Source organism: Pan paniscus, chromosome 20 (genome assembly GCF_029289425.2).
Source record: "Pan paniscus chromosome 20, NHGRI_mPanPan1-v2.0_pri, whole genome shotgun sequence".
NCBI lineage: Eukaryota > Metazoa > Chordata > Mammalia > Primates > Hominidae > Pan > Pan paniscus.
The window spans coordinates 27,873,803-27,890,257 of NC_073269.2; the positions used below are offsets into that span (position 1 = coordinate 27,873,803).

Consider the following 16,455-nt stretch of genomic DNA (forward strand, 5'->3'; position numbering starts at 1 on the left):
TATAAAGATTGATATAATATGGTTCTAGTTCTAAAATTCACCAGTGACTCACAACCAGCAAGAACAAGTGGAGAACTGGCAAGTGAAAAGTTGCAGTGCAAAGAAAAGGTGATACCCTCAAATGTACATGTTTTCCATGTGTAGAGGAAGAGTGTGGGAAAGAAGAAATGTAAATTTAGGCAAAAAAGTAGTTTAAGTACAGGACTTGAAGTATTAAAATATAAGGCTTATTTGAGGACAGGGTAGGACAAGAAGTAGAGTGTGACAAGAGAATATAGTTTGGGAGTGTTGTGTAGAGTTGGCATGATGAGAGATACTGGCCTTAGGAAAATGGATGGGGGGCTCAGCTGTGTAGGCTGTTATGAGCCATCAAATGTTTTGGAGCAGGGCTGTAATGTGAGCAGCTCTGTGTTTCAGAGGGAACACTGCTAACATTTTAGAAAGTTTAAGCTTGAAAAAAGACAATGTGCTCAGCAACGTGCAGTGCAAACTTGTAATTTGGTACCCTTTTTGAGAGAATACCTTTTCCCTTTTTAAAAAGAGACTTTTCAGCCCAGAATGTATTGGCTGCCTTCCTATACATGGTTAAATAATAATAGAAGGTGAGAAACATTTATTTTCCACAAATCAAATTCAATTAGACAATGTTTAAATTTCCCTAATTGTATTTACTAATTGGTACTTATTTAAACTCCTTAGAGAGTAGACAATTTTAGAAGGGACGGACTTCTTTTCTCTCAAAAACATTGAATATGAACACTCGGAGCTGAATGGAGATATATGTAAAATAATTTTGAACAAATGATTATTATAATGGGGTTACCAAAAGCTTATACAAATCAGTAAAAAGTTAAATAATTCAGTAGCAAAATAAGCAGAAGACCTTACTAGGTAATTCAAAAGTAGTACACTAAACATATATAAAACCAAGTTACCTAAATAGTTACTAAAATGCATATTAAAATAATGAGACGCCAGTTTTTCACATACCAAAAAAGAATTTTTTTAACTGGAATGTTTTAAACTTTTTATTTATTATTCTTTAAGTTCTAGGGTACATGTGCACAGCGTGGAGGTTTGTTACAGTCAGGACCCTCAGCTTCAGGTCTGTTGGAGTTTGCTGGAGGTCCACTCCAGACTCTGTTTGCCTGGGTACCAGCAGAGGCTGCAGAGCAGCAGATATTGCAGAACAGCAAATGTTGCTGCCTGATCCTTCCTCTGGAAGCTTCGTCTCAGAGGGGCACCCGGCTGTATGAGATGTCAGTTGGCCCCTACAGGGAGTTGTCTCCCAGTTAGGCTACTCGGGGGTCAGGGAGCCACTTGAAGAGGCAGTCTGTCTATTCTCAGATCTCAAACTCTGTGCTGGGAGAACCACTACTCTCTTCGAAGCTGTCAGACAGGGATGTTTAAGTCTGCAGAAGTTTCTGCTACCTTTTCTTCAGCTATGCCCTGCCCTCAGAGGCACAGTCTACAGAGGCAGGCAGGCCTCCTTGAGCTGCAGTGGGCTCCAACCAATTCAAACTTCCCGGCTGCTTTGTTTACCTAGTCAAGCCTCAGCGATGGTGGACGCCCCTCCCCCAACCTCGCTGCCACCTTGCAGTTTGATCTCGGACTGCTGTGCTAGCAGTGAGCAAGGCTCCATGGGCATGGGACCTTTCATGCCAGGCACAGGATATAATCTCCTGGTGTGCCGTTTGCTAAGACCGTTGGAAAAGTGTAGCATTAGGGTAGGAGTGTCCCAATTTTCCAAGTACCATCTGTCACGGCTTCCCTTGCCTAGGAAACGGAATTCCCCGACCCCTTGTGCTTTCTGGGTGAGGTGATGCCCTACCCTGCTTCAGCTCACACTCCACGGGCTGCACCCACTGTCTAACAAGTCACAGTGAGATGAACCCAGTACCTCAGTTGGAAATGCAGAAATCACCTGTCTTCTGCGTCACTCATGCTGGGAGCCGTAGACTGGAGCTGTTCCTATTCGGCCATCTTGGAACCCCAGAAAATACTTTTTAAAATAACATGTTCCATTAAACTCTTCATAAATGATAATTGTAGGGAAACAAGAGCTTTCTAACACTGTTACTGGAAGTACAATTTGATGTCATATTTGTATATGGCAGGTTTTACACTGTGCATCAGCAGCCTTTAAAATGTGCTACATTTCTTAATATAGTAATTTTAACTAATATATTAATTTTAACATAATGAAGTGGAATCACTTGTTTGGGGTGAATACCTGAGGTTCATCATCTCATACCAAGGAAATCGAGTACATGGACACAGAAAAACTTGGTTTAGGAGCAGAGGTTTAATAGGCAAAAGAAAGAGAAAGGAGAATAGCTCTCTCTCCTGAGAAAGAGTGGGACTTCTAGCTTGCAGAGAAGTGCATTGGATTTTACAGACTGCCTTCAGGAGGCGGTGTCTGATTTACATAGGGGCCAAAGATTGGCTGGATCAGGTATGGATGTTTACACAGCTTAGGAGGAAGCTGGCTGCCCCACCCTAATCTTCAATTATGCAAATGGAGCATTTGCCAGCACCATGTTGCCTGTTACTCTACACGTGGTTTACAAAGAAAAGGGAAGATGGAGCCACCATTTTGAACATGTGTCCTTTCCAGGTAGCTCCTTTTCCTATTAGCAGAGCTGCAGGCATTTACTCATGCAAGCTTCCAGCTTGCTTATCTATGTCTGCAGCTCAATCTTACAGTCTGCTCTTTGTTAAAAAGAAATAATTTGGGGGTTTTTATTAAAAGGAAAACTTTACCAAGGACTGTTTTTGCCCTCACTCACTATCTGCCTAAATTATTTATTTATTTATTCATTTTTGTTTTTGTTGAGACGGATTCTCGCTGTCGCCCAGGCTGGAGTGCAGTGGCGTGATCTCCGCTCACTGCAGGCTCTGCCCCCCAGGTTCACGCCATTCTCCTGCTTTTAACTCCTGTATCAATAATAGTTAATGTCATGGGAAACATTTATAACGTATTTGTCTGTGTGAATAAGCAAGATAGCAAGTTTTAACTAGTGGTTGTGTTTAATTTATTTATACAAATGTGTTGGGTGCAAGTATAATTTAGTTACATGCATAGATTGCATAGTGAAGTCAGGGCTTTTATGGTATCCATCACTCGAATAATGTACATTATAACTATTAAGTAATTTCTCAGCATCTACCCCACCCTACCTTCTTACTCTTTCATGTCAGGTGTGCTGGCCCTCAATGACCAACACAACAAAGATAAATTTATTGTTTTCTGAGACTTAGACTTAGACTTAGAATTCAAAATCAACCTAAGAGAAAAGATGACCCCTGAGCCAATAAAACATTTGTTTTATATATATATGTATTTATAAACACACACATACACAGATATGTATATATATGTGTGTGTACGTGTGTGTGTGTGTATATATATATATATATATATATATATTTGTTTATACTGAAGAAACTCATACAGTCTTTCCCACTGCACAAACCCAAAAGTAAAGCCACATGGCCCTATGCAATAAACATTATGGTAATAACTTCAAAAAAAAAAAAAAAAACTTCCTCCGTAAATTCGAAAATAAAATTATACAACTATTTCTCCAGATGTGCAGAAATCAATATAAAGACACAGGAAACACAGAAAAGCAAGGCTTATGACACTTTCAAAGGAACACAATAATTCTCCAGTACTCTAAGAAAAAAAAATTCATTGAAATGGCTTTAAAATACTTTAAAATATAGATTTTAAAGAAGCTCAAAGAGAGGCAAGAGAAATCTGAAAACCAATACAAAAATAAATAAATAAATTTAGAGTCCAAATGGGAAATGTTCCAAGGAGATAGATATCTTTTAATAGAAACTGAAACAAAAATTATGGAACTGAAGATTTATTGCAGGCAAAAGAAAATACATTCAAAGATTCAATAATAGACTGGAAGAAACATAAAAAGAATTTTCAAACCTTTAAACAGGTCTTTTAAAATAATACACTCAGACAAAAATAAGGAGAAAAGAATAAAAAAGAATGAATGAAGACTTTGTTTCCGACTACATGAAGTAACTAAACTTCAAAATTATCAGTGTTTCTGAGGAAGAAAAAACATCAAAAAGTTTAGAAAACCTATTTAAGAAAACAATTGATGAAAACTTTCCAACTCTAGCAATAGAATTAGACATACATACACAGGAAGCTCAGCAAACAAAATACAACAAAATATAAACAAAATATATTGCAAAACAGACATCATAATGGCACATGATAATCAGAATATCTAAAGTCAAAGTGAAGGAAGTAATTCTAAAATAAGCAAAAGAAAAGCATCTAGTAATTTATAAAGAAAACCACATTAGATTAAAAGCAGACTTCTCAGCAGAAACTTTACTGACCAGAAGAGAATGGGATGGCACTTTTAGAGTGCTGAAAAAAAAGAAAACTGCCAGCCAAAAATTTTATATCAAGTTAGAATAACCTTCACAAATGAAGAATATAAAGTCTTACCCTGACAAATAAATGCTGGGGAAACTAATTACCACTAGACTGGGCCTATGAAAGATGTTAAAAAAAATTCTAATATAAAAACAAGAGATTGATATTCACCATTATTAAAATATATAAAAGTATAAAACTAACAGGTCTTACAAAACAAAACAAAGTGAAATCAAATCACAACATGACAGAATTTTATTAAACTACAAAGACAGATAAAAAGAAAAAATAAGACAAGAAAATAATTAACATTATGATAGTAACAAAACCTTACATATTAATATTTACCTTGAATATAAATAAATTAAATGCTTCATTGAAATGTATAGATTTGGTTGGGTGCGGTGGCTCACGCCTGTAGTCCCAGCACTTTGGGAGGGTGAGGTGAGGGTATCACGAGGTCAAGAGATCAAGACCAGCCTGGTGAATATGATGAAACCCCGTCTCTTCTGAAAATACAAAAATTAGCTGAGCGTGGTGGTGTGTGCCTGTAGTCCCAGCTACTCAGGAGGCTGAGACAGGAGAATCACTTCAATAGGGGAAGCAGAGGTTGCAGTGAGCAGTGGGACGAGATTGCGCCACTGCACTCCAGCCTGGCGATGGAGCAAGACTCTGTCTCAAAAAAAAAAAAAAGTATAGATTTATGAAATGAATGAGAAAAAATAACGCAAATCTATGTTGCCTACAAAAATCTCACCTTACTTGTAAGACACATATAGATTAAAGGCAAATGGGGGGGAATATATTAACACAAACAGAAACCAAAAGTAAATAGTAGTATCTATACTTACATCAAATAAAACAGACTTTAAATTAAAAAGCTGTAACAAAAAAGGATAAAGAAGATCATCATCCAATAATAAAGAAATCATTTCAGCCAAAAGATATAACAATTCTAAATATATATGAACCCAACATCACAGCACCCTGATTTACAAAGAAATATTATTAAATCTATAGAACGAGATAGACAGTAATACAATAATAGTGGAGAAATTCAAAATTCTACTCACAGCATTAGAGAGACCATTGAGATAGGAAATTGGCAAATCAACAAAGTATCCCCCCAAATCACAATTACACGAACTACCTACTTAGACCACAGTAGAATAAAACTACAAATCAGTATCAACAGAAATTTCAGAAACTATAAATTTACAAAGAATTTAAATAACATACTCCTCAACAGTGACTATGTAAATGAAGTAATTATGATGGTTGACCAGGGGTGGTGGCTCACACCTGTAATCCCAGCACTTTGGGAGGCTGAGACAGGTGGACCACCTGAGGTAAGAAGTTTAACCTTAGCCTGGGCAACATGGCAAAACCCTGTCCCTACAAAAAAAAATATGAAAAAATAGCTAGGTGTGGTGGTGTGCACCTATGGTCCTAGCTACTCGGGAGGCTAATATAAAACGATCGTTTGAGCCTGGAAGGCGGAAGTTGCAGTGAGCCAACACTGTGCCACTACACTCCAGCCTGGGTGACAGTGTAAAACCTATCTCAAAAAAAAAAAAAAAAAAAAAAAATAAGATGAAAATTAAAAATTTGTGGGAAAAAAGATGGAAATAGAAACACAATATAATAAAACCTGTGAGATACATCAAATGTAGTACTAAGAGGGAAGTTAATAGCCTAAAGGCCTGCATCAAAAAAATAGAAAGCTTACATATTAAGGACCTGACATCACATTTCAAAGAACTAGAAAATTAATAACAAATCAAATCCCAAGTTAGAAGAGGAAATAAATAAAAATCAGAACAGAACCAAATGACATGAAGTCCAAAAACAATAAAAATGACCAACAGAATAAAGAGTTGGTTTTTCAAAAAGACAAAATTGGTAAATTGCTAGCTAGATTAACCACAAATAGAATAGAAATCTAAATAAACAAAATCAGATATAAAAGAACAGACATTACAATGGATACAACAGTAATACAGAAGATCACTAGAAACGATTATAAACAACTAGACACTCACAAACCTGAAAACCTAGAAAGAATGAATAAATCCATGGAAACAAACAACCTCCCAAGATAGAGTCGGGAAGAAATAGAGTACCTGAACAAACCAATACTGAGTAGCATGATTGAGTCAGCAATAAAAAAAAATGTCTTGACAAAGAAAAGCTCAGGACTAAATGCACAGCAAAATTCTACCAAGTGTACAAAGAATAATAATCCTCCTGAAACTGTTACCAAAAATTGAGGATAATAAAACTCTTCCTAAGTCACTCAGAGGTCAGTATCACCCTGATACCAAAACTAGCCAAGGACACAACAAAGAAAACTATTATTAAATTATTATTTATTATATTATTATTATTATAAAAAATAGACAAATGGAAATCAAACTAAAAGTTTTGGCACAGAAAAAAAAAATCAACAGGGTAAATATGCAAGCTACAGAATAAAAGAAAATATTTGCAAACTACGTGCCAACATGGAACTAATATTCAGTACTTACAAATAACTCAACTCAAAAATATAATAATAGTAATAATAAAGAATTCTATTGACAATTGAGCAAATAACATTACTAATCATTTTTCAATAAAGACATACAAATAGTCAACACGCATATGAAAAAAATGCTCAATCTCAACTAAAAATAAAACTGCCATTTTTTTTTTTTTTTTGAGACGGAGTCTTAGTTGTCCAGGCTGGAGTGCAGTGGTATGATCTCAGCTCACTGCAACCACTGACTCCCAGGTTCAAGCAATTCTTCTGTGTCAGCCTCCTGAGGAGTTGGGGCTGCAGGCAAGTGCCACCACGCCTGGCTAACTTTTGTATTTTTAGTAGAGACGGGGTTTCACCATATCGCTCAGGCTGGTCTCAAACTTCTGACCTCATGACCTGCCTGCCTCTACCTCCCAAAGTGTTGGGATTACAGGCGTGAGCTACCACGCCTGGCCAGAACTATCATTTGATTCAGAAATCTCATCATTGGGTATTTACCCAAAGAAAAATAGTTTATTATATGAAAATGATACGTATACTTGCACATTTATTGCAGCATGCTCACAACAGCAAACTGTATATATCAGAAAAGCTTAATATTCAAAATATATAGAAAATTCAAAGCAAAAGCAAGTATAATAACAACAATAATAATCCAACTAAAAAATGGTTGAAAGAGTGAAAAAAATATTTTGCCAACAAATATATACAAATGACCAATAGATATATAAAAAAGTGCTCAATATCACCTACCAAAAGGCAACTGCAAATGAAAACAATGATGAGCTATCACTTGAAATCTGTTAGGATTGCTAATATAAAAAAAAAAATAGAGAAATAAGTAACATCTGTCATTCATGTTCCTGTGATTTCTGAAACAAATCTTAATATCACCACTCCTCTTACACATTTCAGACATGATGGGAAAAGAAACATTAAATGATCTAACATGCAGTTCCTCTAAAATACTCAGAAATATTCTTATACTCCCCCAAAACAATGGAAGAGCAGGCATATCATGCAGTACCTTATAAGCCATAAAGAGGACTTTAGCTCTCACGGTACCCTCTAAGGAAAATCACTAAATAGGAAGTAGGATCCTTAAAGAATTTAAGGGTATGGGACAAAAGATGCTCCTATTTGGGAGCTAGAGAAATAAATGGCTTTTTAGGAAACCTTTCCATTGAAGCAGAGCATTCTATACCACATTTTAAGGTCTGAAATTCTTTCTGACCTTCGTATCCCTCGTCTCTGTTATCTGCTTCATTCATGCTTACCTACCTGAGAAGCTGACTACTGTCTCATGTCTCTTCACATTCCAGGGCTCTTTTATTTGCTCAAAGCAGGATATCAGATCAGAGTTAGAGACAGCAAGGCCTGTTTTGTTAGAAAAATTAGCATGACTTTCTGGGATCCTCCAGTTACCAACCTAGTACTATGTTCAGTAGAGAGGAGAGAATATTATGAAAGACTCTAGAAATTTAATTCCAAAATACTGTTTTCTGACAGAAACTTTTGAATATTTAAAACATATGTGACATTTCTGGGTCCTTAGCTCTACTATCCAATACTGAATATAAAATTAGTGCTGGATATTGGATTTTAATATTTGTGCAACAGTATTTAATGCCACTGAATTTCTAGAATTATCATTAATCTAGAGTGAAGGATACAGATTAGCTCAAGAGAGGGGAAGGTTCCTATTAAGATAAAACATCTTGAAGATTTTCTTATCTATTCCAATAAACCTTCAAGTTTTTCTTAAAAGTACTGATCTAAAAATAATTTATGCAGAGCAAAACCTCCCAAAATCATTCTACAAAGGGAGAAAATAGAAGCCTGATGGTATATTAGAAAATCTGGGGAATATTTATTCTCACCGAGAGACCAGGTTTCTATAGTTCTCTAACATTGCATCTCTACACAAATTTCACTAAGCAGGATTCAGACATTCCCACTCCTCTTGAGAGAATTCTATGGCCAAAGCCTTGAATGTTAACATTTCCTAAACAAACCCAAACACCCACACATATTTAGCAAATGGCCATGGGCAGAATTGTTAATTTTACTCTAGGTGTTTGAGAGTTACAGAGACTGGAATTATCCAATAAAATATTGTTAAATAGAGAAAGATTCTCTAATATATTTTTGCATTCTGAGGAAAGAAAATGAAAAAAGATCCACAAAACCAGTGTAGGTACTGTAGTTTTCTGAATAATACAGCATAAAATTTATGGCATAAACACAAGCATATACAGTTTTGAGTGCCATATTTACATTATACACAGTAAGTTCTGTCCAGTTCTCATATGGAGAAGTCACAGTAAGTTAGAAGGTACCTCTCCAATTTTAACGTATATATCAATGAGCTGCAGATTTTGTTAAAATATGGATTCCAATTCAAGAGATCTGAGATGAGACCTGAGTTACTGCATTGCTAACAAACTCACCAATGACATAAATGATTCTAACTTAAGGAAAATAGTTTGTAAAACATCTAGTGATAGAACCTGAGTTTTGTCCCCATGTATATGACCAGTGAACAAAGATGACAGCCTTCATTTTCCAAAGCAAGATATAAACAGGAGAAACTATTAAGATAAGGGATGTAAGAAAAATGGATGTGCTGTGGTCAATAATAAGCTGAGGTAAACATCTGGTTCAGCATGACTCAGTGAGTTTGAGTGCAGGTGCACAATTCTGCTCATTATGTAACCTAGTTCTGTAAGCTCATACTTGGCTTTGAGCCACTATCGTGTGTAAGGAGTACACAGACAGGTGGACAGGAGGGGAAGAGAGAGAGTAAAGCCGCTGACCCTGCACACATGGCTCATGCCCAGGCTTCTGCCCAGAGAGATAATAAAGCCATATCAAAACTGCCCACAATTCCTCGAGTGTTTTTCCAGCAACCCACCACTCGCCCACTGACTTCTATCAGACCTCAGCTTGGGCTGGAACCTGACACTTGGCATGACAGGGGAGCTTTCAGATTAAATGTGATTGTTTCTGCACATTAGTCAGAAAGTCTCTCGAAAATACCTGTTTTTAGAAAGTAATTTTAAAGTGAAGAATTCCTTCAGGAAACATGCTAACCAAGTGAATAAAATGGACAGATTGGCATCAGGTGCGGATATATATACGAGGATGCAACATGACTTCTGTGAGATTACTGGCCAAAAATCATAAATTATTATTATTTATTTATTTGTTTTGAGATGGAGTCTCGTTCTGTCACCCAGGCTGGAGTGCAGTGGCGTGATCTTGGCTTACTGCAAGCTCCACCTCTTGGGTTCACGCCATTGTTCTACCTCAGCCTCCCGAGTAGCTGGGACTACTCACCCACCCGTCACCATGCCTGGCTAATTTTTTATATTTTTATTAGAGACGAGGTTTCACCGTGTTAGCCAGGATGGTCTCGATCTCCTGACCTCGTGATCCGCCCGCCTCGGCTTCCCAAATTGCTGGGATTACAGAGGTGAGCCACCGCGCCCGGCAAAAAACATAAATTATAATCTGAATCTAATCATGAAAAACATGTTTTATGCAAAGTTCAAGCCACATATGATGCCCATGTTTTGTAATTTCTAGCAGTCTATTTAAATACTGTCTCTTTAGCATTCTAGAAGACACATTTCTTTGAATTAATTCCTTTACATACACATCTTTCTAAATTATTCCAGGCTATTAATTCCATCCTTTTTCAGTGGGGATTTTAAAATTATGTTCTTCAGAGAGCTGATGAAGCATTCAGATGGAACCTAAACGGTGCACTTTTCTCCCTCACTGATATCTGAGGACCCAGCAGCAACCCCAATAAGAATGTTTTATATCCCTGAAAGATTCTCCCGAAAACTTAAGGGAATGAATAACTCCTCCTTCCACAGGCCTAGTTCAAAGGCACAAAGCCCCTTGCACCAGCAGCGTGCGTCAGCAAGAGAGTGGAAGCAGGAACAGTTGGAGGGAAGACACATACCCCCTGAAGATCCAGAGGGAGGCCATCTGGGTACAGCAGCTGGACAAAAGAAGCTCCTCAGCCTCCAGTCGCCTGTCTGTGCATGCCCCTCGGTCACTGATCTCACCTACCAGTAAGTATCCTGGGAGCCCAGTTAACAGGGAAAAATCCACACAGCCTCTCTTGGTCTCTCCAGTCCAAAAATCCAACGTTGGCCCAAGAAGGCTCTGGCATGTGCCAGGCACTTGCTGATCTTTTGGTCTTAGGGGGATGCCTCTAAGCCATTTGATCCCGTTCTGGGAACAAAAAAGGCAGTGGTGACAATCGCTCCTTTTATCATCTCCCTCCAGCTTCCCAGGATGGTCCCCTTTTCCCTGTTCTCTCTAGCCTAACCTCAGTTATGGGAAATTTCAAGTTTTCCATTCCAAAGGACATCCTTCTAGGCTGCCTCATAAAAAAACCTACAAACCTTAGGCCTCAGTCAAGATATCCGTGCCTTGTCTTGTTTTACAATTCAATCTGGCCACAATACGAATTGGATAATGGGTCCAAATGGCCCACAAATGGAACATTGGACTTTACAATTTTAACTGACTTAATCAATTATTGCTGATGGCTGGAAAAATGAGGAGAAATTACTTATATCCAGGCCTTTTTTGCACTCAGATCACAACCCAACCTCTGCAATTCTTGCTCACGTGTTCAAATCCTCCTCCTCTGTTCTCACCACCCAGATTGCCTTCCTCTTCCCGCCCTACCTCTTTTTCCTCTTTGGATCCAGCAGACTGCTGTCCACCCTCCCAGCCCCTACCTCTCCCTCTCAACCATCTTCTTTCACCCCCAAGCCTTTTCTTTATCTTCTCAGCCACAATCTTCTCAGTCACCATCTTCTCAGCAGCAATATTCCCAGCCACCATCTTCCCAGTCAGCAGTATCCACTTCTTTTCCTATATCGTCCTCTCCTCAGGACAATTCTAGTATTGCCTGTACCCACTGACCTCCCCCACCGCCCTCTCCTGAGGCTTGTATAAACCCATCCCGCCACTTTACACTCCTATCTATCCTCCACTGCCTGTTAACTCAACCCCCCTTCCCCGTTCAAACCCTCAGCAGGAACCACTTCCAGGTTCCTCCTTCTCTCCCATCCACACTTGCTCAGGCGCCACCTTTAGCCCATGCCCCACTCTTACTTCAGCGGCTGTGCTACAGTGCCCCCTTCAGGAAGTGGCAGAAACTGAACATGTTGTTAAGAGTTCACGTTCCCTTCTCCCTCACTGATCTCTCAAATTAACAAAAAGACTCAGTTCATTTCCAGAAGACCCTACCTCTTATATTAGAGTTTCAGTACCTCACCCAGTGTTATGAACTAACTTGGCATGACCTCTACATTATCCTCTCTGCCACCCTCTCCCCAGAAGACGAGGACCGTATCTAGACCCTAGCTCAGGTGCACGCCAATACAATTCATCACCAGGCTCCTGCCCAGCCTACTGGTGCACAGGCAGTTCCCAACCAGGACCCCACTGAGATTATCAAGATGTGGTCCCTGGATGCCACCATCGAGACCACATGATTGTGTGTCTCCTTGCAGGACTCAAAAAGGGTGCCCATAAAGCGGTAAACTATGAAAAACTTTCAGAAATCACCCAAGGTCATAACAAAAACCCAGCCCTTTTTCTCTCTTGTTTAACTGACGCCATGAGAAAGTATACCAACGTAGACCCAGCTATCCCAGAAGGAACCACTAAACCTTTCTCCCTCTATACCGATGAATGGTGTGGAGTTGCAGTAGGTGTTCTAACCTAGTCTAAGGGACACACCCTCCAGGTTTTTGCCTACCTCTCTAAACTGCTTGAAGCCACAGTTCTCGGATGGCCTGTCTGCCTCTGAACATTGACGGCAGCTGCTGTCCTTGCCCTTGAAAGCCTAAACTATCTCTCCATGCCAACTTAACAGTTTATTCAATCCATAACGTCAAAGAAAGACATGCTAGCTCACCGCAGTTTCCTCTCTCCCCCACGGCTCCTCCAACTGTATGCTCTATTCATAGAAACTCCGCACATCACCATGGTAACCAGCTCCCATCTAAACTTGGCCACGCCAAAGATCCTACATACTTCTGTATCAACACTGTTCAAACCTTTCTTATACCTTTTCCAAACCTAACAGACCAACCCCTTCCAGATGCCTTCTTTACTTGGTTTGTAGATGGCAGCTCCTTCCTACATCAAGGATGCCGGCATGCTGGCTATGCTATAGTGTCACCCCCCCTACACACTGTTCAAGCCAATACGCTCTTCCTAGGCACCACCTACCAAAAAGCTGAACTCATCACCCTCATTCGAGCTCTCACTCTAGCAGCCAGACAACAGATCAACATATATTTAAATTCTCATTATGCGTTCCACATAGTGCATTCACACTCGTCCATCTGGAAAGAATGGAGTTTCCTAACTGTAAAAAAACACTCCTGTCATAAATGACTCTCTCATCAGCAAGCTCCTTCAAGCTGCCAGACTCCTGCAGAAAGCTACCGTCATTCATTGCAGGGACCACCAAACCCCAGACAATCCTATTTTGGTGGGAAATCTAGCAGATAGAGAAGCCAAACAAGTAGCCCTACAACCTGTACAAGGCCAGTTTCTGTGCCTGTCCTCGTTCTCTCCTCTTTACTCTCCAGAAGAAAAGGAGGACTACCAAGCCCAAAACCTTCAAAAACAAGGACCATGGTATGTCAAGGAAGGCTGCTTCGTTCTTCCTCACTCTCAAACAATCTCTATCCTCCAAAGCCTCCACAACTCTTTCCATGTCAATTACAAACCTCTCCTGCAACTTCTCCACCCTATCCTCACTTGTCTTCACCTTTCCAGCTGCGTTTGAGAGATTACCCAGTCCTGCTCTATCTGCCACTCAGTATCACCCCACAGTTCCCTTTGGCCACTGCCTTTTCCTACCCACTAAGCCCAGGGCCAGGTACCCAGGCAAGATTTTCAAGTAGACTTCACTCACATGCCACCCAATAATGGCTCTGCTATCTTCTAGTCTTTGTCCGTACTTTCTCTGGGTGAGGAGAAGCATTCCCGACACTTCAGAAAGTGCAAATGTCATCACACAAACTCTCAACATGCATATAATTCCCAATTTTGGACTGCCAACATCCATCCAGTCCAATAATGGGCCTGCCTTCCTCAGACAAATTACCCAAGGCATCTCTATATCCTTAGGTATAAAATGGGTTCTCCACACACCCTACAGGCCTCAATCTTCAGGCAAAGTTGAAAAAAATTACCTCTGTTGTTAAACTCACCAAGTTGGCTCTAGAAACCCTCCAGTGGTGGACAAAAAAATCTCCCTTTTTCCCTCATGAGATTCTGTGCAACACCAAAGGCACACTCTTTTTATAGTCCCTTTGAAATCATGTATGGCTGAATGTTGTGGGAAGTCAGGGACCCCGAACGGAGGGACCAGCTGAAGCCATGGCAGAAGAACATTAATTGTGAAGATTTCATGGACATTTATTAGTTCCCAAAATTAATACTTTTATAATTTCTTACGCCTGTCTTTACTGCAATCTCTGAACATAAATTGTGAAGATTTCATGGACATTTATCACTTCCCCAATCAATACTCTTATAATTTCCTATGCCTGTCTTTACTTTAATCTCTTAATCCCATCATCTTTGTAAGCTGAGGATGTATGTTGCCTCAGGACCCTGTGATGATTGAGTTAACTGTACAAATTGTTTGTAAAACATGTGTGTTTGAACAATATGAAATCTGATTGTAAAACGTAGGTGTTTGAGCAATATGAAATCAGGGCACCCTGAAAAAGAACAGAATAACAGCGATTTTCAGGGAACAAGGAAAGATAACCATAAGGTCTGACTGCCTTATGGTTATCTCTATTCTGCAGTCTGACTGCAGAATACAGCCATATTTTTCTTCTCACAGACAGCCTATGGATGGATGTGTGAGTAGGATAAATATCACTGAATTCTTTTCCCAGCAAGGAATATTAATAATTGATAACCCTGGGGAAGGAATGCATTCCCAGGGGTAGGCCTACAGATGACTGTTCTGGGAGTGTCTGTCTTATGCGGTTGAGAGAAGGGATGAAATACACCCTGGTCTCCTGCAGTGTCTTCAGGCTTGCTAGGATTGGGAAATTCCAGCCTAGTGAATTCTAGTCAGACCAGTTCTCTGCTCTTGAACCCTGTTTCCTGTTAAAATGTTTATCAAGACAATGTGTGCCCAGCGGGACATGGACACTCATTGGTAATTCTAATTTTGCCCTTGCCTTGTGATCCTGCTCTACCCTTTTGCCTTGTGATCTTTTATTGCCCTTTGAAGCATGTGACCTCTGTGACTCACTTCCAGTTCGTACACCCCTCCCCTTTTGAAATCCCTAATAAAAACTTGTTGGTTTTGTGGCTTGGGGTTGCCATCATGGTCCTACCAATATGTGATGGCATCCCTGGAGGCCCAGCTGTAAAATTTCTCTCTTTATACTCTTTCCCTTTATTTCTCAGACCAGCCGACACTTAGGGAAAACAGAAAATAACCTACATTGAAATATTGGGGGCTGGTTCCCCCGATAGCCAAACTTTTGTCTTGGGGCCTCTACTCTTCCCAGATTCTGAGCCATTCAGGAATTACCTCCCCTCCTTAATCCAGACATGGTCTTTCATTCGTGAAGCAGCAAATGAGGCCATGCCCCTTCCTGTCAACACCTCCTTGTCCTCTCAACATAACTGTCTTGCAGGCACAGATGTGTTTATCTGCCAACCCCAGCCTCACAAAAACCTACAACTGAAGTGGATGGGCCCCTACACTGTGATACGCAGCATGCCAACTGCAGTGAGAGTCCAAGGACTCCTCAACTGGATTCATCGCACTAGGGTCAAGCTCACCCCCAAGGCTACTCCTTCCTCCAAAACATTAACGTGGGCAACACTCTCAGAGTACCTGTATGTAATAATAATTTAAAACAAACAAACAAACAAAAACAACCATGATCCATAAAGGCAGGAGGAAGCCAAAGATGGCAACAGGATGGATGGCCTCCGCAACGGATCATCGAATATTACAGTCCTGCCACTTGGGCTGAGGATAGTTCATGGGGTTATTGCACTCCCATATATACTCTAAATATAATAATTAGACTACAGGCGGTTCTAGAGATAATCACTAACCAAACCGCCTCAGCCTTGGAAATGCTCACGCAACAAGAAAACCAAATGCGTGCAGCAATTTATCAAAACAGGCTAGCACTAGACTACTTATTAGCAGAAAAAGGTGGGGTCTGTGGTCAGTTTAATATCTCCAATTGTTGTCTTAACATAGACGATAACAGAAAAGCAGTACTAGAAATCACTTCAAACATCAGAAGAGAAGCCCATGTGCCAGTCCAAACCTGGAAGGGGTGGGGCCCAACAAATCTTTAAGGAGGGTGGTTCTCTAATTTAGGGGGATTTAAAATGCTGGTAGGACCAGTAATCTTCATCACTGGGTTCCTCCTGTTTCTCTCCTGTGTTATCCCACTAATAATAAAAGCCATTAAAACTCTTA

The 16,455-nt window shown here is 39.8% G+C and overlaps 1 protein-coding gene across 18 annotated transcripts in view; it reads right to left on the reverse strand.

Moving 5' to 3' along the window:
• The window catches only part of ZNF91 (zinc finger protein 91), a 101,767-nt gene that overhangs the window by 40,511 nt on the left and 44,801 nt on the right, over positions 1-16,455 (reverse strand). For 3 of the 18 annotated variants that reach the window (XM_063600073.1, XM_063600087.1, XM_063600088.1), the window contains 3 exons: positions 8,217-8,312; positions 5,266-7,747; positions 4,647-5,086 (listed from right to left, as the gene is read on the reverse strand). The exons of 1 other annotated variant lie outside the window; for it this stretch is intronic. Coding sequence is in view for 1 of the 17 variants with exons in the window: in XM_063600089.1 (XP_063456159.1) it covers positions 8,209-8,312 (104 nt within the window). In the remaining 16 variants the exon portion in view is untranslated. 14 more of the 18 variants (XM_063600082.1, XM_063600084.1, XM_063600076.1 and 11 more) reach the window with 12 other exon arrangements.